Source organism: Dryobates pubescens, chromosome Z (assembly GCF_014839835.1).
Source record: "Dryobates pubescens isolate bDryPub1 chromosome Z, bDryPub1.pri, whole genome shotgun sequence".
NCBI classification, from domain to species: domain Eukaryota; kingdom Metazoa; phylum Chordata; class Aves; order Piciformes; family Picidae; genus Dryobates; species Dryobates pubescens.
The window spans coordinates 92,631,698-92,658,348 of record NC_071657.1 but is presented as its reverse complement, the minus strand read 5'-3'; the positions used below and the strand labels follow the sequence as shown (position 1 = coordinate 92,658,348).

Genomic DNA, 26,651 nt, shown 5'->3' with positions numbered 1-26,651 from the left:
GCAGTGGCAGGAGTCTGTTCCAAACCAGACTGAACCTTTGGCCCTTTGACTTTGCACACAGGCAGAAGTTCCTGATAGCCTTTTAAACCCTGTTCCTTGCCAAGAGAATTTGGCAGGTATTTTACAGCCTAGTGTATAAAATACGTAACTTTATATTGCAAAAATAATGACTTTTAATATTAAGGGGGTTGTATGTTTATTAGGAGGTCCTCATATCTCTAATTTGCTCAGTGTTATATGGACCTTTACACTTTCAAACTTAATTATCTCTATAACCCAGAGCTGGACTGCATTAAATGAAATTGTTTTTAACAGCTTCACTTTCTCTTAGGAAGTTGCAAAGCACAGCACCTGGGCCCCAAAGCTGTGGGCAGAAAATTCTTTCAGAAAACTGGCTGGTGTTTGATTTCCAAGCTCTAGCTAACAGTATTTACAGCCTTTTGAAATGTTTCTGTGCTGTCAGGCAATTAAGGTCTTAGGTGCACAATTTAGTTTGCCAGCTAAGTCAGGGTGGAGGAGAGAGAAGCAGAGCCAGCTCCACAGAAAGAGGATGCAGCTGGATAGCAGAGGGATAGATGTTCTCTGAAGGAAAGGTGAGATGAGCTCCTCTACCTCATTGCCCCAGAGGATGGAAGTTCAGGGGAAGAGATAAGCTTGAGACGTTGGTGTTTAACATCCTGATACGGTTACTTTTGGATATCAATTTTCTTCATGCCCTTAGAGGATTCTTCTCCTCTCTTTGTTCCTATGCACTTTTCCCATTGTCATTCTATTTCTCTCTGGTGGGAAGAGAAAATAACCCTGGTTTCAGGGTGAGAAGTTTTATACTGTTGCACTGGACTACCTGTGAGCAATACTGTGTAGCATTCCATGATATCACAAGGTGGAGTGGAGTACGCCGTGGAAATGCTGACTTCCCACAGTTAGTTGTCATGTGTTTCTCTGCTGACCTCTTCCTCTACAGAAGCCAGAGTCACCACGCCTTTCTTTAGGGTTGAGATGTCCTGCATCTTGTACTTACCCGACCTCCAAATGCCAAGCTGGAACAATTTCACTGCTCACACCGATCATGGGGGGTGTGTAATTAAAAAGGAACATTACTTCTCATGCCCCCAGCAGACAATGACTGCAGCCTGAAAACTGCAGCCTGTGAAATGCGGCTAGCATACTGATTCAGTGTGCTAAAATCTCATTAGTCCTGCTGACTATTTTCAACACCTTTTGGGAGTGCTTCATTACCATGCAAACAGCAAGAGCCTGTTGGGAAAACCTTATTCAGGAGGCAGAAACATATCATTCATGAAACATGACTCAAATTGCCTAGAGTGGAACTGACCGCTGTTAACTCTCTGCAGCTCCTGTTGGAAAGTCTGTGTCATCCATCATCCAGTCTGTGTAAAAAGAGAAAGAGCCTTTCATTTCCAGTGGCTGTGCATATTAGCATGGTGGATGCATCAACTATTAACCAACCACTAGTTTTCCATTCAGGGTATCCAAATACCACTGAATTCAGTGGAGTATTTTCATTACCTTCACTGATTTTGGACTATTCTCCAACATGCACCAAAAAGAAAACAACACCACAAAAGCTTACATTAATTGCTTAAGCTGTATTCATACATGCATTTGCTTTCAGTGAAGAAATGCAAAGGACAGAATGGTGCATATGTGCTCCTCAGTCATAGCCAAGATAAGATGGTACTGGGTGGTTGGACTTGATGATCTCAAAGGTCTTTTCCAACCTGGTTCTATTCTATTCTATTCTATTCTATTCTATTCTATTCTATTCTATTCTATTCTATTCTATCAACTGCAAGATATTCTTAATATCTGGATGGTAAAGAAACATTTGTAAAATCTGATTCCCTTTTTATAGCACTTAATTTACCATACTTTAACAAATTAAAAAGTACTTTATTACTTATTTAGAAGTGCCATTTGTCTCTTCTCCCTCAACTGCTAAGTACCCTTCCTGGAAGGTCTGAACTGCATCTTAAACCACTGACACACACAAAATGGTTGCATCTTCTGTTTCTTGTGGTCCACTGTAAAACCAGTAAGGATAATCCACTTCTTATTGCCTCATCCATATTGTTCCACCTTCTTTCACTGATTTTTCTGTGCATGGGTTTTCTTTTCTTAACACTATGTGATAACATAATAAATATTGTCAGCAAATACATATATACTTTTTTCTTGACTTGATTATGTCCTGCATTATCAGTTTTTAACCCTGCCTGGATCTATGCTAGCTACAGCCCCAGGGGTTGGAACTCTTCATCCATACAATCTGAATTCTTCTGGAGTTTGTTATCTATTATCATATTGCTTTCTAGTGAAGATTGTAGTCAGACTAAATTTTCTGTTCGAGGGCAAAATTTCTATTCATATGAAGGGCTGTTTTCTGACAAAACTAAGTAATGTATGGGACTACCTGACTGTTTGAAAACTTCTTTCTTTGCTGCTGGAAATGTAATAAGTTAGCAGAGGAGAGGTTGGTTTGGGGCTTTCATTTTTTTATTTTAATTTTTTTTTTTTTTAACAAAAGGTAGATATTTTCATACGGACAAAGTCTTTTGTGACCATGTTAACAGTAGATTGGGTGGCTACCTGGATTATGATCAGCACTAGAACTTGGTTTTGTATTATCTGTGGTAACTAGCTCATTTAGCTTTTACATAGAATACATAGAATACATAGAATAAACCAGGTTGGAAGAGACCTTCAAGATCATTGCATCCAACCCATTAACCAATCCAACACCACCTAAACAACTAACCCATGGCACCAAGCATCCCATCAAGTCTCCTCCTGAACACATTCAATGATGGTGACTACACCACCTCCCCAGGCAGCCCTTTCCAATGGGCAATCACTCTGTATAGAACTTCTTCCTAACATCCAACCTAAAACCTCCCCTGGCGCAGCCTGAGACTGTGTCCTCTTGTTCTGGTACTGCTTGCCTGGGAGAAGAGACCAACATCCGTCTGTCTACAACCTCCCTTCAGGTAGTTGTAGAGAGTAATAAGGTCACCCCTGAGTCTTCTATTCTCCAGGCTATGCAACCCCAGCTCCCTCAGTCTCTCCTCGTAGGGCTTATGTTCCAAACCCCTCACCAACTTTGTTGCTCTTCTCTGGACTCGTTCCAGCAAGTCAACCTCCTTCCTAAACTGAGGAACCCAGAAGTGGACACAGGACTCGAGGTGTGGCCTAACCAGTGCAGTGTACAGGGGCAGAATCACCTCCTTGCTCCTGCTGGCCACACTGTTCCTGATGCAGGCCAGGATGCCATTGGCCCTCTTGGCTGCCTGGGCACACTGCAGGCTCATGTTCAGCCTACCATCGACCAGCACTCCCAGGTCCCTCTCTGCCTGGCTGCTCTCCAGCCACTCTGACCCCAGCCTGTAGCTCTGCATGGGGTTGCTGTGGCCAATGTGCAGAACCCGGCACTTGGATGTGTTCAATCTCATGCTGTTGGACTCTGCCCATCTGCCCAGCCTGTCGAGGTCCCTCTGCAGAGCCTCTCTACCCTCCAGCAGATCAACTCCTGCCCCCAGCTTACTACCCAGTTTACTACTACTACCACTACTTGCCCCCCAGTTTACTACTTTGAGAATGTGCTGAGACTCAAGTGCTGGAATCAAGCTTTCTTACCAAACTAAACACAGGGTCTTCAAGTCACAGAGACAATTTTTTGTAAAAAGAATGTTTATGAGCTTTGACAGAAAACTTTTAAACACTGTTGTGTCTGTTTAGGAGTAAAAATAAAGCAAAATAAATACATAGATATATATATATAGATATAAATATAAAATACACATAAATACATATGCATATAAATCAAAACAAATAACAATAAAAAGCAACCCCTCTCACACTTTTGCTTGTACCAAAGTTGTGTACTTTGCTGTGGTTTTATAGTACTAGCTAGAATATAAGGCTTTTCCTGTTCTGCTATAGCTACTCTCCATAATGCCAGTAGAGTCTCTGCAGGAGTGCCGACAAAATCAAACTCACTTGTTCTTAGCCAGGTAACAAAGTAGCCAGTGATGTGTTTTTAGCAAGTATCAGAGTCACGCAGGGTGACTCTGCAAGGCAAAGGTAGAGAAGAAACAAAATTAAACAGCGTCTCTTCCACAAAATTGAGAAACTCTCTTCAGAAAGGAGTAGTTCCAGTGAAACTCATTTCCACCTGACCACTAGATACAAATATTATCATTCATCTTTTAGTGGCTTTATCTCAAGTTTCGAGACTTTGGTCAAACTGTCTTGCCATTTACTTTTTGTTTGGTTTTGTTGGGGTTTTTTTGGGGCCGTGGGGGATTGTTGGTTTTGGGTTTTTTGTGGCTTGGTTTTGGGTTTGGTTTGTTTGTTTGATGTTTGTTTTTGCATTAAGACACAGATACTCCCTTAGGCCTTCCGTACATGACTGCAATTTCTCTGCTTTGGTTATAAAGTATATTATGTCTTTATATTAACCCATCAAGTTCACAGTCTCTGTAGTTCACAGTAACAGAGAGCAGCAATAAAATTAACATCCTGATGATAGTCAGCTGTCTAGAGCAAATACAGCTCCTTCTCTGATTCAGTATCAGTCCAAAGCAAGGATGTGCAGATCTTCTTAGGAGACAACAACAAATCAGAGTGAAGAATAAACCACACTTCCTTTTGGTTGAAAATCAGAAAAGAGGAAAAGACTACTTACCCTATTTCTACAAGTCATTCCCCACCACCCCTCCTCCCCACCCCCCTGAATTTCTGTAAGTTATTTTGACAGGATGAATACTACTAAATACATTGCTTAATGAATGCAACAATGCATTGCTTAAATAGATTGCTTAAATGAATGACAACAAAAATGCTTGTTTCATCTTAAATTCACTCATATGGTCATTTAAAAAAACGATCTCTTCTCATTCAGTCAATCTACTTACTTTGACTCTAGGGTTTTACGTGTTTGTCTTACAGATTAAAATGACTGCTTACACCTGTTAGCCATGAAGAACAATGAAGCTGAGAATAACGTGAGTCCACTTCATACTCAGGTAACAAGCAGTTAATTGGGAACTCAGGTGAAGATGACTGGAAGGGCTTTGCTGCCCAGATGTGACTGATAGCATCATTTGAATCCATCAAAGCAGCCAGGATTTGTTCTGGGAAAAACAAACAAACAAACAAACATACAAAAACATAACAACAACAACCCCACAACCAACCACAACAAAAAACCACCAACATCTTTTAATAGAAATGGACATCAAGAAGGAGGAAGAAAACAACCTCACAAGTAAAGTGCACTGAAAAACTTCAAATATTTAAACTATGGTAATTCTTCTGTTCAAAGGTTCATTTTGAATTATTTAACAGGTTTAGAGTAGCATGTAAATAAATGAGACATAATAGGAAAATTACAGAGATACAATGCCCCATTAAGCCATTTTTCTTTTATCTTTCAGAGCAGAATGTACTTTATGTAATTTAGAGAAAAAGATCCTGATACTCCTTTGTTATTCATACAATTAAAATAGATGCCAAGGGCATATGAAAAGGCAAAGTATCTGACTGTTAAAATGACAAAGTATAATAGTGAATATTTACCATTAAAATGCTAATTTTCACGAGAATAAAAACAGCAGAAAGCCTTTTTTAACAAAGAAATTAATTGTGAGTTTTGAAATTACATTCCTACTGGCTAAATTACTCTGTTTTTCTGTTCCACAGAAGCAGAGGAGTCACTATTCATCCACCCTGTTATAGCTGCAGACTGGAGAGAATACAATATCTGATGAACAGATAGTACAATTTCAATTTTCCTTCTCTTCATGGCATCTTCAGTGAGCTCAGCATAGCTGTGAATAAAAGAGCAAAGATGATATTTTTCAGTATCTTGGCACTGCCTTTCATTTTCCATTGTGATTGGTCTCTCTTAAGCTTTTAATGTATTTGATTCCTGGAATCCACTTTCTTTGACAGTTCAGAATTGTTATGTGCAGAAGATCTCAGTAATTTGACCAAAAATCTGATTTGGGGTTTTTCACTCTTTTGAAATCAGAAGTTTGTATGGATGCTCTCGTTTTGGTTTACAGGCTCTTCATTAAACTCTTCTCAAGCAGATACACAGTTTCAAAGCACTGAAAAGCTCCAAACCCCCACTTTTTTCCTTTTAAGTCAAAGCTGCCACATACAGTGCTCTTTGAATGTCTGTAGAAATGTTTCCTACTTTCTGCCCTCTCCCATCCCATTTCCCTCCAAATTACCTAAACCTTGGTTCCCACAATTTCAGAGATACCTAGTGTCACATTTTATGCCTACTATTTTGGCAGTTATCACTCGTTAGAAACAGAAGCAAAACTCTTCAAACGTGATTAGCGTGAAACGTGTTAGAGAAGACTGGATTTTACAAAGCAGAGTATCCATGGTTTGAAAATCCAGACTATGAAAAATCTAACCTGTTTTTGAGCATTAAAAAGAAGACACAAAAGCTCTAATTATGGCAAAAGCCAACCGGGGAGGGACATTTACAATTCTCCAGTAAAGCAGAAAGCATTACTAAGAGACCTGACACAACATCATCCAGTTTAGGCATTATTTTACATAATAACATATTTTAAAATGCAAAAGGTTTTGCAGGTATTTGTTTTATTTTGAGCTACACCCAAGGCCTTAGAGCTTGGATGAGAACAACAGTATTAACTTGTTTAACCTTTCTAAAAGCTGTACACTTCAGTTTTATCTCAGAGAAAAGAGAACACATAAGTACAGTAGGTAAAAATTCAGCAGCAGTTTTCCAGGAAACCTGTGCAATCCAGTAATAACTTTACCACTTAAACTATTTGATCCTATCATGTTGATAAAAACATTCATTAAGCCTTTCCAGGGTGCTCTTTAGAAATCTTGGTTATATTTTTTATTATAATTTCTTTCCATCCTTTGAAGATGATCTACAGTAACATCTTCCATGTTTTGGTCATTAGTGGGTTTTATGCCTTTGTATTCAAAATGTGGATTCATCTTTCGTCTTTATTTCTTTTTCTCTCTTTCCTGCCCTTTCCCCCCCGCCCCCCCCCCCCCCCATGTTTACTAACATCAGTGACTTTGGGAGTGACAGATTCTCACCCTAATGGCAGGAAATAAAGCCGCAAAACTTAAATCTGTGTCAGTGACTTCTAACTCAGTCCCCTTTTCAAGTACTACTCCCAGAGATCAACCATCTGTTCACATTTCCCCAGTTGAATCCCACCTTAAGAACTACCTCTGTTGCAAAAAGTGAATCAGCAAAATGTCCTTTATTTAAATATCTCAGAAATATTCACTCATTTGCCAAGAAATTTTTCTGTTATGTTTTGGCTCAAGGAAGAGTTTTATTTCAAACTCACTCTGGAAATCTGGGACAGAAAAGAGGTTACTATTAATTGTTCCTTGCATTCTTACTTCCAGGTCCAGCTGTTACAGAAAAGGTTGAGTGAGAACACAAACTACTGGGCCACAGCTCACCCTCCCAGGAGCTCAAAGTGAACTGATAACTGATCTTGGCTCGGGCATGGTTCTCTCCAGGCACTACTTTTGACAGCTCTACCAGGTGAATTTCCACATGCTTATCAACAACTTCGATAGAAAACAAATGCTCACTCTGAAGCTGAAAGATTAGGCTTGTAGCAGCACTTCAAGATGGCTCACTGAGCTTTAGCACATTCATTCATTCATTGATCTGGAGGCAGTAACATTAATATTTTGCTAATGCCAACATTAAAGATGTTTCTATAAAGACAGGTTGAGAATGAAAGGTAATACTTTGGATCATCTTTAAAGGACAATTAAAAAATTACTGCCAAAGAAATTACTGGTCTCCAAGGGGTGTTCAAGTAATGAACTGCCCCCTTTCCCCCCCTCCTTTTTTTTTGTTTTTATTTCACATAACCCATTGCAAAAGGAAACATTTGTACCAGAGGCAGACATGCCAGCCTCTGAAGTCAGCCGCAAATGTCCCAAGCGAGAAGGGGTTCAACAAGCTATCAGCCAAAGTCTTGGCAAAGTCTCAGGGGTAGGTAAGGAAGCAAAAATCCAGCCAGTGTTCCTGAACGCCGTCCCAGGGCCTCCCCGACCATGGTCCAGCTCTCAGATGGGCTCTGCTGCCTCCGCTCGGTTTGAGGGCCGGCAATGGGGCTAAGTCGACAGGCTGGAGAGGCACATGCTGTGTACGAGGGGCCAGTGGAGATGTGCTTCCCTCTCGAGGCCTGAGCTGTAACCCTTCTCCAAAACCCCCGGGCAGTGATGCCGTTCAGCCCCACCAGTACACGCCGCTGGGTGACGACACCCCCGCCGGCGGCAGCCCCGAAGGATTTTATAGGACCCAGTGATGCACCCCACGGACGCGGCCAAGAGCAGCGCCCAAGCTCGGCGGGGCGGGGGAAGCCGGCCGAGGGCAGCACCCGGGCTCGGCGGGGCGTGGGGAGGCGGTAACGGGCGGGCGGGGCTGGGCCGTGCTGGGCCGGGGCCGGGCCGGCTGGAGCGAGCGGCAGCGGCGGGAGCGAGCGAGCGAGCGAGCGCTGGGGCACGGCGGCGGTAGTGGCGGCATGGCTTCGTCGCAAGGGAAGAACGAGGTGCGGTTCGCCGACTGGATGGCAGCTTTGCCCAGCAGCATCCACCGCACCCCGCTCACCAACCTGGCCATCCCAGGTATGTGCTCCCATCTGCGCTCCCAGCGTGCTGGGGTGCGCCGGAGAGGAGAGCGGAGATTTTAGCGCGGTTCGCTTCTCCACGCTGCTGAGGAGGCGGCGAGCCCCGAGCTGTGCTGCCCCGGCTCTCCAGACACCTCATCGTGCTCCCGGGCGCTGCGTCACATGTGAACGAGCGGGGCAGATGCTTGGAGAGGTGCCCGCAGGAGGCTTTTGCGGCCCCAAACTGTAACGAACTTAAATGAGACAGGTTGTTAGAATGCGCAGGCTGGATCTGTTATGTGCGTGGAAGAGTTACGTGTGTCTGTAGTGCTTCACTGGACCTCACGTACGACCAACATGTCATGGATTGCCTGTTAGCTCGTAAACTTGGGTCGCGAGGTGGAGTCTGAGGTGGGGGGGAGCCAGGGAACGATGCAGGGCTGTCGTAGGGCCAGACAGACTGCACCACGGTGCGACTGCATTTCTTGTCGCTTTCAGAAATCATTCGATCTCAATGGTAATGTAAGTAAGATGAGAAATGGCACATCATGGTGGCCTGTGAACTCTTATACGCTCCCTGCCCCTTTTTTTTTTTTTTTTTTTTTTTACGTATTAATTGTAACAGTAGACATGGACAAAATACATGTCGGAAGCTAAAACAGCACAGCAACCAGATGATTCGTGCTTTGAGGGAGTACCTCGTGTTGCCAGACGTCTTCACCAGCATCCCATCCGCGCTTCAGATATCTAACAGGAATGAGATTTGAGAAATGCTCTGTAATGTCTCCTAAGCTCCTTACGAGCATGTTCACTTCTTCAGAGTTTTTGTAGCTTGTGTAAGAGCAATTTTTATAGCACTAGTCAAAAGATACTTTTAAGACAATGTACTTGCGACAGCTATGTGCTAGGATGTGTTTTCTGTAGTTTCATTTAAACAGAGGTGTGCTCTTTTAAAATCGTGTGCCTCTTAGTTTCTTCCAGTTTACACAAGCTTTGTCTGGTATTTTACTTGCTCTGCCTTTTTTTTTTCCCGCTATTGGCTGAATATATTCTGTATAAAACTATCCTTCTGAGGCATAGGAATTTAGCATCTGTAACGGTGATGCCAAATTATTTTAGTACTGTAAAAGCTTTTTGTGTTGCTAACTTTACATCAACTGACAAGCTGTGGAATGTTCTCGGAAAATGCAGGCTAGGGTGAGAAATTAGTCTGTTTGCAATTAGTTGGGCCTTTACCGTTAAATACATCGTTTCAGAGACTTTTGTGTGGTTTTGAGGGGATCACGATCAACCTCACTTGCTTCTAGATGCAAGACATTGCCTTTGATATCAATTACCTTTAACTGGCTTCCTTGACTGAGGCGTCTTGAGGCTGTTACTGCTGCATCAGTCTCACCTCTCAAAAAGCTCACTTTTTCAGAGCTTCTTTGTGAAATATATGAGTTTTTCACAGTGGACATTTTTCATAGCTTTAAGAGTAATAATACAAGCTTTCACACTTAGTTAACATATTAAAATTAAAAGAAAACCAAATCCCATAAGGACCTACAGTGGGTTGTAAGTGAAGGTTAATCCCCACACAGCATTAAGCAGTGGGCAAATTTTGCATCCTCCGGGTGCATGGACAGACCCTTTACATTGCAGAAGAGTTTTGTTCATGCAGTAGCCATGAACACAGTCTCTTTTTTTTTTTTCCTTTCCTTTTTTTTTTTTTCTTTGAAATTAGCAGCAAAACTTCTGTGACTTGAGTAATACAGTGCTAAGACCTTTAAAGTTTGCCCTTCTGTCATTGTAAATTGACACAAACTTACAAAATGTGAGTTTTGGTAATGAAAGCCTTATGGAAAGGGATGTGGGGCAATATATTTCATATAAATTTGTCAGTTAGGGAGCCTGGTACACCAGCTGTGTCTATCAGTGCAGTTTAAACATTATCTTTTAATAGTAGATTTATTATTATATCAAACATACAATGTGGTAATTACAATAGTAGTACAAAGGCAAACACAGGACTGCTTTCATCCTTTAAGAAGAAATAACCTTTTAGATGTTCATAATGTTTGTTTGGAAGTGTCATCCCAATATGACCATAGCAAAAAATTAATGTTGTGCTTGCGCAATAGCTGCCAACATAAAACTGCTGTTGAAGTAGTTAAAAAGGGGAATGTTTAGATTCCAGAACATGCTGTTTCGAACCTTCTTAGTTTTAACTTATGAATTTTTAACTGTTTTAGAATCTAAGATTTCATTGGTGATGTAGTCATGGAGTTACTGCTATTATTTTATTGCTTTCTTCTTACTGCTATTATTTACATTGCTTTCTGCCTTTCCCTTCCCCCCTCTTACCAAGAGAAGCTAACAGTACCTTTTAATTTTTGTTCCAGCAGGACGTAGACTTCCCTTGCACAGTAAGGATACTGGTCTTAACCTTAATTCAGCAGGATAAAAATTGTTTCCAGAGGCAGAGTAGCAGTCCCATGCTAATGTTGAAGAAAACAATTAGCTTGTGACAGTGGATTCCCCCACACTGGGCAGTTTTAAAATACAGCTTGACAAGGTGCTGGGCAATGTCATTTAAACTACGCTATCACCTAGAAAAGTTGGACAGTATGATCCTTGAGGTCCCTTCCAACTTGTCATTTGGTGATATTAGAACGAGTTTTCCCAATGAATGCATTATCACTTAACCAACACAGAAGATGTTTCACTACTCAGGGGGTAAAATGTTTTCATTTTATTAAAAGTCATCGGTACACTGCTCATTGTTTAAAAGGAGTGCTTGAAACTGAGATGATGCACTGTGTTGTTTTTGCATAGACATGCATGTAATATTTTAAGTGTTGCAAAGGGAAGTGCAAGGGCTGTGGTATGATTTTACCTAATACTGTTGAAAGGATGATATTTTCATATCATGTTGTAAAACATGGTGGATCACGCATATTTTAGAGGTTTTTTAATTGGACAGTTGTGAAGCTTATGCAGGCACAAATTTACACTATTTATCACCACTTATTTTGTTGGTATTGCAGTAAATATATTTACTGATTTCATTCTCTGTGGTTCAAGACCGGGAATCCAGTAGGTGAGGGACAGGTCTCTAATCAAACCTGTGCCAGCACTGTCAATTAGAAACTTCTCTATTTGTATTTCTTCCAAAGAGGAGGATAGAGCGTTACACCATGATGTTTTTTCTTCTATTGTGCTATGTCTGTGTTCTGTTGCACTGCAATGGCAGGTTTTCCTCACGTGAAGGATGCCCGTAGCAAATAACAGTACATACTATTTGAAAATGAAGTAATCTCTTAGTTTCTAGAAAATTTCATTCATATTTAGTATTCTCTTGCTATGACAATTAGAACAATGAAATGATACATTCTTAGTGTATATCCCAGCCTTCTTAGTATTTTCAGTCTCCTAATGTTTGTAAGCTGCCTCTTACATTAAAAGATGTCTTTGCCTAAACTTGCAACAGTCTGGCTAAGAAAAATGTGGAGGATTGTGGATTGCTTTTATTGCTGTTGTTGTTAGGATGGACGTCTTTTGGTAGTGGTAAAGTGTAGGGTTTTTTCCCCATGCCTGTGCATCTTTGACCAGAATAAGTATTTATTTTTTTTTAGATAGTGAACATTTAGAGACCCAAAATCTTTGTGGCCCCAAGTTGCAGCTAAAAAGTGGGGTGTAGAGAGCCCATGTGTTTTGCTGTGTTGATGCCACCGCTTTCATCTGGGTTGAGGAATGTGCTATGTGCAATACAGTTAAATAGACATCAGTAGGCAGCATTTCCTTATGAATTGACCCACTTACTGGTCAATTATCTTTCTGTTGGCAGTCTGTAAATATGTATTTTGTTTTATATCAGTCTGAGTTTTTGTACAAATAGTGTGTAATACATGTTCTTTGCTCCCTGAAGGTAATATTCCAAGCCTATGAGAAGTTTGTAAGAACAATTTCAGATAGAAAAATGTGTTTTCCTCCCCAAATAACTAATTGCTCCACCAAAATCCTTGCTAGCTTGAATCTGCCATATGAGTAGTCCTGATCTGTGCTAGGGACACGTCTGTCCTTCATATAGTGTAAATGAAATATTCTGAATGAATGTAAGACCCCGAATAACCCTTGGATACTTAATTCTGAGAGTTGTAACTCTTCCAGCTTTTGTTTCATATAATTCTCTGCTTTCTTTGAGCAGATGAAACCATTGGCCTCACGATGTTCTCTTGTCACTGAATGTTCCACTGGGTGCAACACAATTCTCAGAGAAAGTTATTTTTCACAGTGTACCATCTTGGCAGCTGTGTATGCTTAATGTAGTTAGCTGCTTAAGAGGAATACACAGGGCCTGACTGGCTTCTCTTGCCAGTCTTTTTTTTTTTTCCCCCCCTTGGTATTTTGACCTGTAAAGTTTGTTGCCCATCATACAGAAAGCAATTGCTAGACACAGCAGAGCTAAAGTTGGCTCGTTTTAAATAAGAAGCTGTTTGCAGGTGGAGTATTTTACGCTATCTATCTTTTGGAAGAGGCTCTGAAACTTGAATTTTGTATTTTGACTTTTGTATTTCGCAGTATCACCATGGTTTGAAAAGAAAGAGCATGACCTCATAGAAAATCAGTGTACAAAAAGGGAGGATGTGTGCTAGTGTCAAAGATTTATTAAGAGAAGGGAAAAGCATGCATGTTACTGTAGTTGGAGTGTTTTAAATGGAGACGTGTTGTAACAGCTTTGTTTCAGATGCTTTAGTATTACTATCTTCTGTTTTAATACCTTGTGAATCTTCAAGTCACTACTTCCAGGGCAGACACTACTCATTCTTAGCCGCACAGGGACATTATTTCATCTTAAAAATGGCTCGGAACAGTTCCGTGTTGTTTACATAGATACATAACAGTTTCAGTCTTTTAAGTGTTATGGGATATTCTGTAATCTTGAGCTTGAATAACCTGTGCATTGAATGTTCTTCAAGTGAAGAGGGATTGTCTGCATGAAGTTTTAATTTTTGGACCTGTTTCGTCCTTTTCTGTCTACTAGCGGTCAACAGAGCACCTCTGCTTCAGCTGTTACTGTCTGATTCTGTACAAAAGTAGCTCCACCTAGAACCATAAGCTAATGATGCAAGTAAACTTATAATGCAGGTTACTTACTAGTTTTTTGGCATATACATAGAGCATCTGGAAGATACTCACCAGGCAGAGTATCTGGTGCACCATGTACTCTTATTTCAGTGCCCTGCTGCCTGAAATAAGTACCTACATGTTTTATTTTCTGCTCAGAAACAAAGGTCTCTTCTCCCAGGCAGCCAGGACCAGAACAAGAGGACACAGTCTCAGGCTGCGCCAGGGGAGGTTCAGGTTGGATGTTAGGAAAAAGTTCTATACAGAGAGAGTGATTGCCCATTGGAATGGGCTGCCTGGGGAGGTGGTGGAGTCGCCATCATTGGAGGTTTTCAGGAGAAGACTTGATGGGGTGCTTGGTGCCATGGGTTAGTTGCTTGGGCGGTGTTGGATTGGTTGATGGGTTGGACACGATGATCTTGCAGGTCTCTTCCAACCTGGTTTATTCTATGTATTCTATGTATCTGTGTAACTGACCTTACTAACTTTTATAGGATGATTCTTTTCTTCCTTATTGATGGTGGCCTTTTGACATCATTTTTATCCACAAAATGCCTCTTCTCTGATCCTGCACATGCTAATGTGTCATTTCCAACCGTTCCAGAAATATTTGTCTGTTAGTTTCCTGTGACATTCGCCATTAATTTCCCCTGCTGTGATATGTTATTCTATTATGCATGAAATGATGCTGTTTGGTTTTCTCACACTGTCATGAAAATAAAACAGCTCAAGCCCTTCAGTTGCTTCTGCCACAAGAAATAATTTGAAACTGGTTTTGCTTGGTTTCCAAACAGGAACTATTTATTTAATCCAGCAATTGCTGTCCATGCTGTCTCCTGAGGCTTAGTTCTGGTAGTGCTGTCTTCTTCTCTGACTTGACTTGCATTGTGCCACCACGGCAGGTATGGCAGAGGAAACAGCTTTATTGCCATCTGGAATTATTCCTCCCTTTTCAACTCACTGAATTTCTGTTTCATTTCATCTCTTGGCTGAAAATACCTCAACTGTTTTGTACATCCAAACTCCCTTTGCCTTCTGATGATTTTTAACTGTGTGCTTTGTGTTTGTGTTGGGCTCTGTAACTTTCTGCAGTTCTTATTATAGTGCGGCTTGTACTATACTACTCACACAAAATGATACTTGTTCTGAATATGCTTGGACACACTCAAATGTGCAAGTAGTTAAAAATGCTGGTGCAAAGTGTGGAGACTGCGCTTCAGGCCCTCCCCTCTTAGAGGGCCATGTAGTTGCTCTTGCTGCTCTGCACGTAGATATTAATTAACATTTTAGCAACTTCATTTGAAAATGATTGTATATCTTTTAGAAATAGTTTTCAGGTTGTTGTTAAGAGATGAATCCACTTGTATTCTATCCTGTCCGTAGTGATTAGAGAAGCTGGGTATGGTGGGACTTATCTCTATGCCAATTTAATATTTAATACCATGATTGTAGGCCCAACACCAGATGCTCAAACAGCCTGTCTAATACAGCATGTCCAGCTGCATTCAAAGGAAGCAGTTAGGTGCACAAATGTGGTTTACTTACATGCAACATACACTAACTCCTTAAGACTGATGGAGACAAATATCCTAAACTGCACAACAGCTCTAAAGCTCTAAAATACGATTATGATTACAGGCATAAAATCTCCTGGGCAGTAAATCAGATGTAACTGAGATCTAGCCAATACTGTGACTCTTACCCAAACTCCATCCCTTTTTAGGGGGAGCAAGGAGGGCAGACTCTGGCACTGAAATTCTTGTCCCTGCTGTAAATAGAAAAAAGGGGCAATATTTGTTGCCTCCTTTCTACTGTTACATAGAATGCAGAGGGTGGGACTGTAGTCAAGCCATTGTTCCTTTATCATTTCCAGGAGCAGGTTAGCCATTTTGCTTGTGATAAGTAGACAAATGAGCCTTTGGGCTCACTCAGTATAAGAACAGGTCTCCAATGATTCCACATTATTTTCCCAGTGATGGGACAGCATAGATCACCCAATCTCCACCCAGTCCATGTGCCTTTCTCAGTCACTGTGTGTTTCTAAGTAATAGTATTTTTGTGCTTTTCCACTGTTTTGTGCTTTAAACACAGATTTAGTAAAAAGGTTTGTGGTTAATATTTCTTCTCTTCAAAGGGCAACCATTTCCAGGGAGAATACCTTCCATGTCCATTTTATCCTTTCTTCATAGTAGGCACAGGTTATAGGTACTTAATTTGTGTGCTTATACAGTCCTTAGAGTAGAACTCATAGGACACTACAAAGAATATAATGTGCAAGAAAGATGATTAAAAGTGTGAAAACTTTTGCAAAATCGAATGCCTTTTTTATTTATTTGTTTGACCTACTGTAGCATACCTTGGTTTAATCACACCTTTTCTTTTGAGCAGCTGTATGGTATCAGCTAGTATCTGTACAGAAAGTTGGAAGTGTTGTAGTAGATCAATGTAAGCAAATGGCACGGAACACTTCTTTTCCTTTTTCAAGTAACCTGCCAGAAATGGGAATCACTAATGATGTCAGAGATGCCCATCTACAGAAAGGAGGATCTGAGGCACTGCAAGCCTGTCAGTCTGACCTTGGCAGCAGTGAAGGTTATGGAGCAAGATCATCCTGAGTATCTTCACATATACAGGGCAGCCAGGTGATCAGGCCCAGACAGCATGGATTTATGAAAGGCAGATTCTGCTTGACTAACCTGTTCTCCTTATATGACAAGGTGACCCACTTAGTGGATGAGGGAAAGGCTGTCGGTGTTTGTCTTCCTGGACTAGAGTCAAACCTTTCACACCATTTCCCATGACATTCCCTTGGAGAAACTGGCTGCTCATGGCTTGGCTGGCTGGGTGGATGATTTGGTGGGTAAAAAAAACATGGCTGGATGGCTGGGCCCAAGGAATGATGGTCAGTGGAGTTCAATCCAGTTGGCAGCTGTCCACAAGTGGTGTTCCTCAGAGCTTGGTATGGGGGCCAGTTTTGTTCAATATCTTTATCAGTGATGCCGGGGGATTGAGTGCACGCTCAGCAAGTCTGCAGATGACAGATGGGTGGAAGTGTTGATCTGATTAAGGATTTATATTGGATATTAGAAGAAAGTTCTTCACTGAAGGGGTTATCAAGCACTGGAATGTGCTTCCCAGAGGCAGTTGAATTGCCATCCCTGAAGATGTTTAAAAGATGCATTTATGTGGTGCTAAGGGACATGGTTTAGCACCAGACTTGGTCGAGTCAGATAATGTTTTGAGTAGATGATCTTAAAAGTCTTCTCCAAACAAAATCATTCTGTGATTCTACGATTCTATGACAGCGGCTGGAAGGCTGCCTAGTGAAAAAGGATCTGGGATTATTGGTGGACAGGTGGTTGAATATGAGTCAGCAGTGCACCTAGGTAGCCAAGAAGATGGACAGTATCCTGGCTTGTACCAGAAACAGTTTGGCCAAGGAAAGGCCTAGGAAAGTGGTCATGCCGCTGCACTCAGCACTGGTGGTGTTGCACCTTGAATACTGTTCAGTTTTGGGGCCCTCACTATGTGAAGGGCATTGAGCTGCTGAAGCATGTCTAAAGAAGGGTAATAAAGCTGGTGACTGATCTTAGAGCAGAAATCTTCTGAGGAGTGGCTGAGGAAACTGGTGTTGTTTAGTCCTGAGAAAAGGAAGTTCAGCTACCTGAAAAGAGGTTGTAGTGAGTTGGGTATTGGTCTCTTTTCCCAAGCAACAAGTAAGTAGGATGAGAGGAAACAGCCTGAAGTTGCTCCAGGGGAAGTTTAAGTCGGATACCTGGAAAATTTTCACCAAAAGGGTTGTCAAGCATTGGAATATGTGCTGCCTTGGGAAGTGGTTGAGTCACCATGCCTGGAAGTGTTTAAAAGAAACATAGATGTGGTGCTTAGAGATATGGTTTGGTGGTGAGCTTGGCAGTGTAATGTTAGTGATTAGACTCAGTGCTCTTAAAGGTCTTTTTCCAACCTAAATGATTTTATCATTCTGTATTTTATTTTAATATAATTATGCTTCTGATAGAAACCTGTACCAGTGCTGCATATTTTTGCACAACTAGCTACATGAAGTCATATTTCAGGTTCTTATGATAAGGCTTCCATTTCCTTACTGGATATTAATAAGTAGCAAAGAAATAACTTGTGCTGTGAAGTGGTTGGTTAATCTAAAGTTCTGAAATTTTTTTTTTCCCTACCATTGGCAACATGGAAGAACAGCTAAACATCAACAAAAAATAAATTGCCGTTTATTATACTAGTAGTAACCCTTAAATTCTCATATGTCTAAAATACTTAAGGCAAAGCTGAAAATCTTTTTTCCCTTGTGGATTAATGCCTGATAGATGGAGACTAAATGCTGAAGTTGCTGAATGCTGCCAGCTCCTTTAGAAGCTGAGAGTTCTCAGTTTTCTATCATCTCAGGTCCAAGTATCCAAAGAGCATCTTCACTGTGTGATGTTCCTACTGTGGTAAAAATTGTAACTACTGAAAGGCTGTTTTTCCTGAGGTGAAATGAAATACATCGTTTCCTGTGTTTGGAAGTATAGAGTTGGTCTTTTTTTCCTGCCTATCTTTAAACCATCCCAAAGTTTTCACCATGATCTAATTAAAAACAAATAATTAGAATGATTTTCTTGTGATTTCCCACCTTTTAAAGGCTCTCTGCTCACAAAAAATGAAGTTTAATCTTTGCTTCATCTTGACCTGGCTAGCTTGCATACCTCATGCATAAATACTTCTTCTTAATGTTTCAACTATGAAATAAAATATTTCAGAATAGCTAGAAAAAGAGAAAGGGAAGGAAGGAAAAAATAGATGGTGTTAATTGTGGTTCCAGACGTCAGTTTTCTCTCTGTGTGTCAGACTGTTTCAGACGATTGTAGATTTATGATGTACTTCTATGAAGGCAAAGGCCTGTCCACACATTTGATTGGGTAATAAGTTTTGCCTTTGATTAAAAAAAAAAAAAAGGCACTAATCTGACCTGGCCTATAAATAAATTCTGTAGGTTCAGTGTTTTTTACACAAGAAAACACACTGATGAATGGTATTCTTTTTTTTTGCTTTACCATGTTGTGCTATCAGTCACAATGTATTCGTGTTTTGGTAAAGATATATATGTGTGTGTGTATATGTACAAATGTTATTAAACATTTGATATGTATTTATACTTCGGCAGCTGTGCAACTTGGGTTTTAAGTACAAAGGGGGACTAAACCAGGACATCAGTGAGGGAAGGAAAAATGAAGAGTGTATGAAGTACCTGTAGTGCCAGGCAATCAGACTTAGGTTCTCAAAATGTATTAGTTTGTTGTTTTTCTAAATCCTCTTGTTAAAACTTGTATTCTTCAAAAAATACATGCTTCAAGCTACTGAAGATGATCACACCAAAGTGAAATTATATTGACACATCTTCTGAAACGGTGATTAGAATTTCTGAGGTTCAGGTTGGATGTTAGGAAAAAGTTCTATGCAGAGAGAGTGATTGCCCATTGGAATGGGCTGCCTGGGGAGGTGGTGGAATCGCCGTCATTGGACGTTTTCAGGACAAGACTTGATGAGGTGCTTGGTGCCATGGGTTAGTTGTTTAGGTGGTGTTGGATTGGTTTATGGGTTGGATGCGATGATCTTGAAGGTCTCTTCCAACCTGGTTTATTCTATGTATTCAGAAATCTCTGCCATGATTTTTTTATTTGTAGATTAGGGCTGCTAATCTCAAGAAGACTACTGAACCTGAGACTGACTATGTTCTTAGGAGGACAGCTGGATTCGAAAGTGGACTAGAAACTCTAGGTTGTGGAACATTTCACTGACCTCTCGGCAGTGCTCTGGGAGAGAAGCTCTTTGTTTCACACTGCAAAGCTCACACAAGCTTTTGGTGAAGTGCTCCTTTCTGGCCATGTGAATACTGCCTGTAGGTTAGTTTGTCAGAAGAGATGTTTCAGTAGTAGCGGTCATCTTCCTTCTTTCATTTGAAGCCCTTAAATTTTCAAGACTGTTCCAAACGTGTAGATAATGTTCACAAATAAGTTTAGGAAGGACATCAAGACACTTGGAGATGTCCAGAGAAGGGCAACAAGGCTGGTGAGAGGCCTTGAGCACAAGCCCTATGAGGGGAGGCCAAGGGAGCTGGGATTGCTTAGCCTGGAGGAGAGGAGGCTCAGGGGAAACCTCATTGCTCTCTACAACTACCTGAAGGGTGGCTGTAGCCAAGAAGGGGTTTGTCTCTTCTCTCTAGTGACTAGCACCAGAATAAGAGGACACAGTCTCAAGCTGCACCAGGGGAAGTTTAGGCTCGAGGTGAGGAGAAAGCTCTTCAGTGAGAGAGTCGTTCACCATTGGAATGGGCTGCCCAGGGAGGTGGTGGAGTCACTGTCCCTGGAGGTGTTCAAGAGGGGATTGGACGTGGCACTTGGTGCCATGGTTTAATAGTCATGAGGTCTGTGGTGACAGGTTGGACTTGATGATCTTTGAGGTCTCTTCCAACCTTGGTGATACTGTGAAATACTGTCTCAGAAGCCATACAGGCTGGGGAGGACATGCTACTTGTGTATCGTGTGCAGATGCATGTTCCCATCATGTGATACAAGAATGTCTTTTGAATTGGCTCCCTCAGACTTGAAATGTCTGCTTTGATATCTTAAAACTGGCTTATCTGTATATGGCAGATCAGAGGATCACATTGAAGCTACTGTAGATAGCATCTGTTAGTTGCATTTTCCATTGTTGGAAAGCAAGGAGGACTACCTTGGTGCTTTGTATTGCACTGCAGTATTTGTGAATTAGGTTAAGGGAGGGTGGTTCTATTTCTCCTACTCTGATTTGATTCCTGAATCGCTGGCATTGGTGTTGTTTGAATTGAGTTTTCTTCCACCAGTCAAGTCTGCCTTCTGCCTGTGACCGTGACATGAAGGAGGAGGATGTTGACTGGAAGTTCCCCTGAAGGCAAATATTTAACTTGGACGTTGAATAGTGGATGCTGTGTTTTGTCTGCATTCATCTCCATATTCTCACTGCACTAACAAAAGTTTATTTAGGGGGTTCCATCTTTGGATCCCCAAACCTCTTCATAGTAGGTGCACACTAGAATTAGTTTTTCTTACTGTCTTTGTGTAATGGACACACGAGTCAGCAATGCACGTTTTTGGTCAACAGACTGCATGCTTAAATTTACAACTCTGGAAGTGTGAGTCCAAGTCTGGAATTTTCTGGTTTGATCAGTGTACTTTTTTTTTTAAATGTTGTTTGTTTGTTTTAAAATGCTTTAACTTTTCTTCCAGTTCATCTAGTTCTCTCACCATCTTCAGGGTGCAGGCTTTTCCAGTGGCGTGGATATACTTGGTTTTGATGAACTTTAATCTTCATTAAGCATTGCTTCTCATGTGAAATTGACAGTATTAGAGGTTGCCTCAAAGAATCCTTCCTGGGATTGGGATGGGGACCATATGTATTTTGACCTGGTCATGCTGCAAGGCTTATATAGTAGTGCAGGGTCTTGCTGCAAGAGGAAGCTGGACTCATGCCATTAGACATTGTTATTTAGTTCATGTGCCTAGTGAGTGTTTTGAGAAACACAAATTGACAATAAATAAGGGAAAATCAAACCAGCTTCAGTAATTTTTGGATGTAGCTGTCTTAAAGAGGAAGCAAGCCAAGGAACACTGTGAAAGAACATAACAGTGTATGCATACATGAATGCTGCTGCTTCTAGTGTGCAAGAGGCAGGAATCCCTTTAGAAATCATAGTATGGAATATGGAGAAATGGGGATTTCTGAGATCAGTTTTAATGAACTGTCTCTTCTGGCTGTAAATTCTGTGATTATTGAACTGATAAAACCAGGTACTGCCATGTCTGGGAGTTCGGGATGATGCAGTGGTGGTACGGCAGAGAAATTGCTTTTATGACATTATGTATTTGTCCTTGATTCATTCTCCATCTCTGGAGGGATCAGAACATGTGACTGAAGGTTTGCCTGGCTGGGCCACCTTATGATTTCAGTTCCTAGCTGTTTGTTAGTGTACTTTTGCCACCACAAAATTCTTAAAGCTTCCTTTGTGGCTGCATCCTTTACAAACCCAGAAATAATCTCTGCTATTTAGCAGGGGAGCCCTGTCAATATATATACAAATAAACATAATGAGAATTACACTGAGACAGGGTTACATGTGTGGGAGATGGAAGGGTGGAGATCTAAAGCCAGGGAAAGAAGTGCTATGCTGAAGAAGATCAAAGGTGCATTTAATTTAATGCCCTGATTCTAGCACCTTCTCTGGTACTTCTCTGTTGTTTTCTCTGGCCTGTATCAGTGAAAGGGCTTAAGGATGAGGTGACCATAAAGCAGTACTCTGTACTCCTCTGGTATGTGGATTTATTCAGCAAAAGGTTGCATCCATATTGTTACGTTGTATAATCCCTGAGAATGCTTTTCCACAGAGTTTCAAGGGAGAGCTGAATTCCTTGGTCTGTAAAGGAGGCTGAAGTAGGGTCTTACCCTATTCTTCTTGGCCGCTGGAGATTTGGTGGCTTGTTCAGCTGTGGGAAGAGGGCATAAGAGGGTTTCTGACTCTAGGCCAGTGATAGGAGAATGTGATGAAAAGTTTGGGTCATGGCTTCTGGGACTGCTTAGGTTTTTGACAGCAGAGGCTGCACTAGGGGCAACAGGTGTAGCCTGCATGCCTCCTTCTCAGCTAAGCTGGGACATTTGTCTCATTTGTGGTCTCTTTGGGTTTGTGAATATCACCCCATATTGTAGAGAACTAGGGGCATGGCTGAAGGACATCCTCTTCATTCTCTCAATGCTTAGTAGTTTCTGGCTATTTGAAATCCATATAAATCAACATTTCTCTGCTCTGGAGGAAATACACATCTTTCTAAAGTCCATGAATTATGCCAGCCGCTCTAGAGGAACTAAAGGTGTGTGGTGGCCTCTTTCCAGCCCTGCCTGCTTCTCAAGTAAGACTTCAGGCATCAATAAACCATCAGTGTAATTTTCAGAACAGATTTTTATCTTTCTTTGGCATTGCTTTCCCAGATGTGCCAAGAGAGATAAAGTTTCTTAATCTATAAAGCACCTTTCTAGACCATGAATTGGCCTGAATTTTATCAGAGAGAGAGGAGGTAATGGGCTTTTTGTTGTGATTTTGAAGTTTCAACAGTAGATGTTTTTGTATTCAGAAGTGCCAAAAAACAAATTTAGTGCCTGAAAGCAACTTTCCAAGACAAGAGAGAGATAATGCCTTTCCCTTTTGAAATTTCCATTGTCTACAACAGCATGCCATTCCTGAAATACAGACTCCAAGAAGCTAAATGCAGTCCCTTTTACGTCACGCTTTCCTTCAGGTGTCAGAGAGGTTGTGGAGTCTCTCTGGAGACTTTCAAAATCCACCTGGGTGCACTCCTGTATAGTCTACCCTAGGTAATCCTGCTTTGGCAGGGGGATCGGGCTAGATGATCTATAGGAGTCCCTTCCAACTGCTAACATTCTATGATTCTATGATTAATTTCAACTCTGTTTTAAGTGAAAGATACAGGCCAGAAATACTTTGTTAGATAATACATAAAGCTAATTGAAATATGGAGAAGTATTCTTCTAACATGGAAGTCAGGGGAGGGCCATGAATGTGATCAGGGGGTTGGACCACCTCTGCTACGAGGACAGGCTGAGGGAGCTGGGGTTGTTCAGCCTGTAGAAGAGGAAGCTCCAGGGAGACCTAATAGCCTTCCAGTACCTGAAGGAAGCCTACAGGAAGGATGGGGAGAGACTGTACAAAGGTCCTATGTTGACAGGACAAGGGGCAATGGCTTCAAACTAAAGAACAGCAGATTTAGATTGGATATCAGGAAGAAGCTCTTCATTGTGAAGGTGGTGGAATACTGGAACAGATTGTCCAGGGAGGTAATTGAGGCCCCTTCCCTGGAGATACAGAAGGGAAGGCTCGAGGACACCCTGGGCATCCTGGTCTAGTTGGGGATGTCCCTGCTGACTGCAGGAAGGTCAGACTAGATGACCTTTGGAGGTCCCTGGACTGTTCTATGATTCTAGTTTAAAAGTAAGTGCAATTAGGCTTTCAATCATGTCTCTCTGTCTTAGATGATAATTTTTGAGCACTATTTAAAGGGAGGAGGCAAAGTAATGTGTTTTCAAAGCGCCCACAAACTTAGAGATAAACCAGGAGAAATCCAGGAGGGAGAGAAGGAAACGTTGTACCTGAAGTAAGTTTTTTCTGTGAGTTCAACCCAGTTCCCAGTTAAGTTTGGGACAGTTTATTGAATAATTGAATTCACCACCTGCCAGGAGAAAATTTGACATTAGTTTGAGTTGGCCTGGTTTTGCACTGCCCTGTATCATTCTGTAATAGCAAATCTGTATAAAATGTCACTAATCAGAACAGTAATGTATTTTTACTTTGTGCACTATGTAGTGTGGAACTGAGTCTGTCTTGGTTAGCTCTTGATGAGTAAATGGCTCTGAGCAACTGAAGAAAGGAATGCTAATTAGATGATGAGTTTAAATATGGCCCTCTAAAATAACCGGTGCAACTAATTTGTCAGAAAGCTGAGTACCAGATTATGCTGCTTCCAGTCTTTAAGTGAACCATTATTAAATAGCTACATGAAAAGAAAAAACATCTCTCAGAAATGAAAAAAAAAAAAATAAAATCCAAGCTTTACAATTCAGCCTTGTAAAAAAAAAGTCCATTGTCTTTGATTATGACCTAAATATTAATTAGGGAACAACTAGAGAAAAGCAGGATTTGGGATTTTGCCTGTTGTATTTCAGTGTCCACTGACAGACACACTGTGATGACTCATAGTGCTAGATCACTTTAATGCCCTTAGTTTATTGCTGCAGTCAGTTAAGGAGGGTGCATAAGTGGAGTGTGTAATCTTATATTTTTATTTTTCTTTCAGTGTGCTACTGAAATGCCACTAAGTAGTGTTTTGGTCTGTGTTACAATGATACTGGAACCAGCTGGCCTTTCACAGGCTTGGCCTTTTTTGTTTTAAAACTAAGAAAATACATGAGGCTTTCAAATTTGTTTACTTTTACTTATGGTAGTATGTTTTAATTTAGGGAGCAGTATTTCAAAACCGAGTTAGCTTATTTTCAAAGTCATAACATACCTTGTAAGATGTTTGTATAATGGAAATCTGGAGAACACCTGGGACCTGTAAAGGTTGTAATTCCTGTTTTTCGTCTGCCAGCTCAAATGTATTGATCTGTTCTTGTAATTATTGTGGAACTGAGATGCACCTAGAAACCAAAAAGTATTCTTGGGGGGAAAAAAAAAGGTTTGAAAATGTCCATAGCGTATCAGTCTGTTTTCTGAAGGCCTGTAGCACCAAGGCTCTTCATAACACTTTTGCACAGCTTCTTGCAAAAGACTGATCCTCCTGCTTTGATCTGTTGTGGTGGTTTGAAAGGAAAGGCTCTGCTTTCCCTCCCCCACTGAGAAAGAGACCACGGCTAAACCCAGTCAGAGAAATGAGAGTATATTTTACAAGGAAACAGATTATATGTAACACAACAAAAACAGGTATTTTACAATATATATACAGGAATATACAGCAAATGAACTCAACCAGAAACCAGACCCCCCACAGAGGGGGCTTCCCCCTGTGCCCCCCTTCACCCCCTACCTCCCTTCTCCCCCAAAGAGGTAGAAGAAGAGATGAGGATGGTTAGCAGGACAGGGAAAGAAGCGGACAGGCCTGTTACAGGGAGTGAGTTAGTTCTTATCTCTTGGCAAGAAGCCCAGAAGCAGATCCAGCCGAAAGGGACAGCGAAGGAAGGAAGACTGAGAGAAAGTTCCCAGCTCCCCTGTGTCCAATCTCACCTCCCACCTCCTTGGCCAATGAAATTCGTTTAGACTACCAAAATATTTTATAAACATTTAGCCAGTGTGCCCAGTGTGCACAGCGTCAAACGGTCACATCTGTGATCTTGGTTGGATTATCACGGCGTATTACTAACCGTAGGGTAGTTTAAAACACACCAAAACAGCCTAAGGTGCAAGAGGAGAACAGAAGAGCAGCTGTCAGAAACACTGTGTGGTTCTGTATATTGCATTAGAGGTATGAATTTATGGACTGCATGCTGAGAAGAGCAGTAGAATTGGAGACCCTTGAGACACTAGAGTGCAAGTGGCTGGACTAGGTGACTTTAGCGGTCCAGCAGAATTGTGCAGCAGATGCATCTCTCTATCAGTGTGGAACCACTGGTGACTTGGTATGGCTGATCAAGAACAGCTTCTGACTTACAGCTTTTGCTAATGCTTCCAGAGAGAGATGTGAGATCAGGTTCATTAAAGTGGACTTAAAGCCAAAGACATGTATGTAAAGCTTGTCTGAAAGAAGTGCTCCAAGCATGGAAAATGTGTACATCATTTAAACACCTGCATAGCCTCTGTACTAAACACTGACTGTAAAAGATTTATATTCTGTATTATGACAAAATGCTTTCCACATTCCATGGACCAGAAAACTAAATGGCTTACCTAAAATGGGGGAAACTGAGGCAAGAGTAGGAAATAAACCCAGGTTTTGTAGATCTTAATGTAGTTACTCATGCATTTTTCCTAGTAGTAGTGTAATTTAGAATTGTTGTATTCTGCTCTCACAGTTGTCCTGGGATAGAAGTGATTTTCTTTCTAGTAGCTGGTAGGATGCTGTGGTTTTGATTTAGTATGAGAACAATGTTGATAACACACTGATATTGCAGTTGTTGCTAAGTAGTGGTTATCCTAAGTATGGGCTCTTCAGTTTCCCGTGCTCTGCCAGCATGGGAGGTGCACAAGAAGCTGGGAGGCAGCATGGTTGGGATAGCTAACCCAAACTAGCCAAAGGGATGTTCTATACTATAGAATGTCATGATTAGTATATGAACTCA

General features: G+C 41.2%; 1 protein-coding gene across 1 annotated transcript in view; it reads left to right on the top strand.

The window, feature by feature from the left end:
- Window positions 1-8,496: 8,496 nt before the first annotated feature.
- Window positions 8,497-26,651, top strand: part of PLCXD3 (phosphatidylinositol specific phospholipase C X domain containing 3) — a 106,891-nt gene continuing 88,736 nt past the window's right edge. The window contains exon 1 of the mRNA XM_009899865.2: window positions 8,497-8,676. Within this exon, the coding sequence (XP_009898167.2) occupies window positions 8,574-8,676 (103 nt within the window). The 5' untranslated portion in view covers window positions 8,497-8,573. The remainder of the gene's footprint in view (window positions 8,677-26,651) is intronic.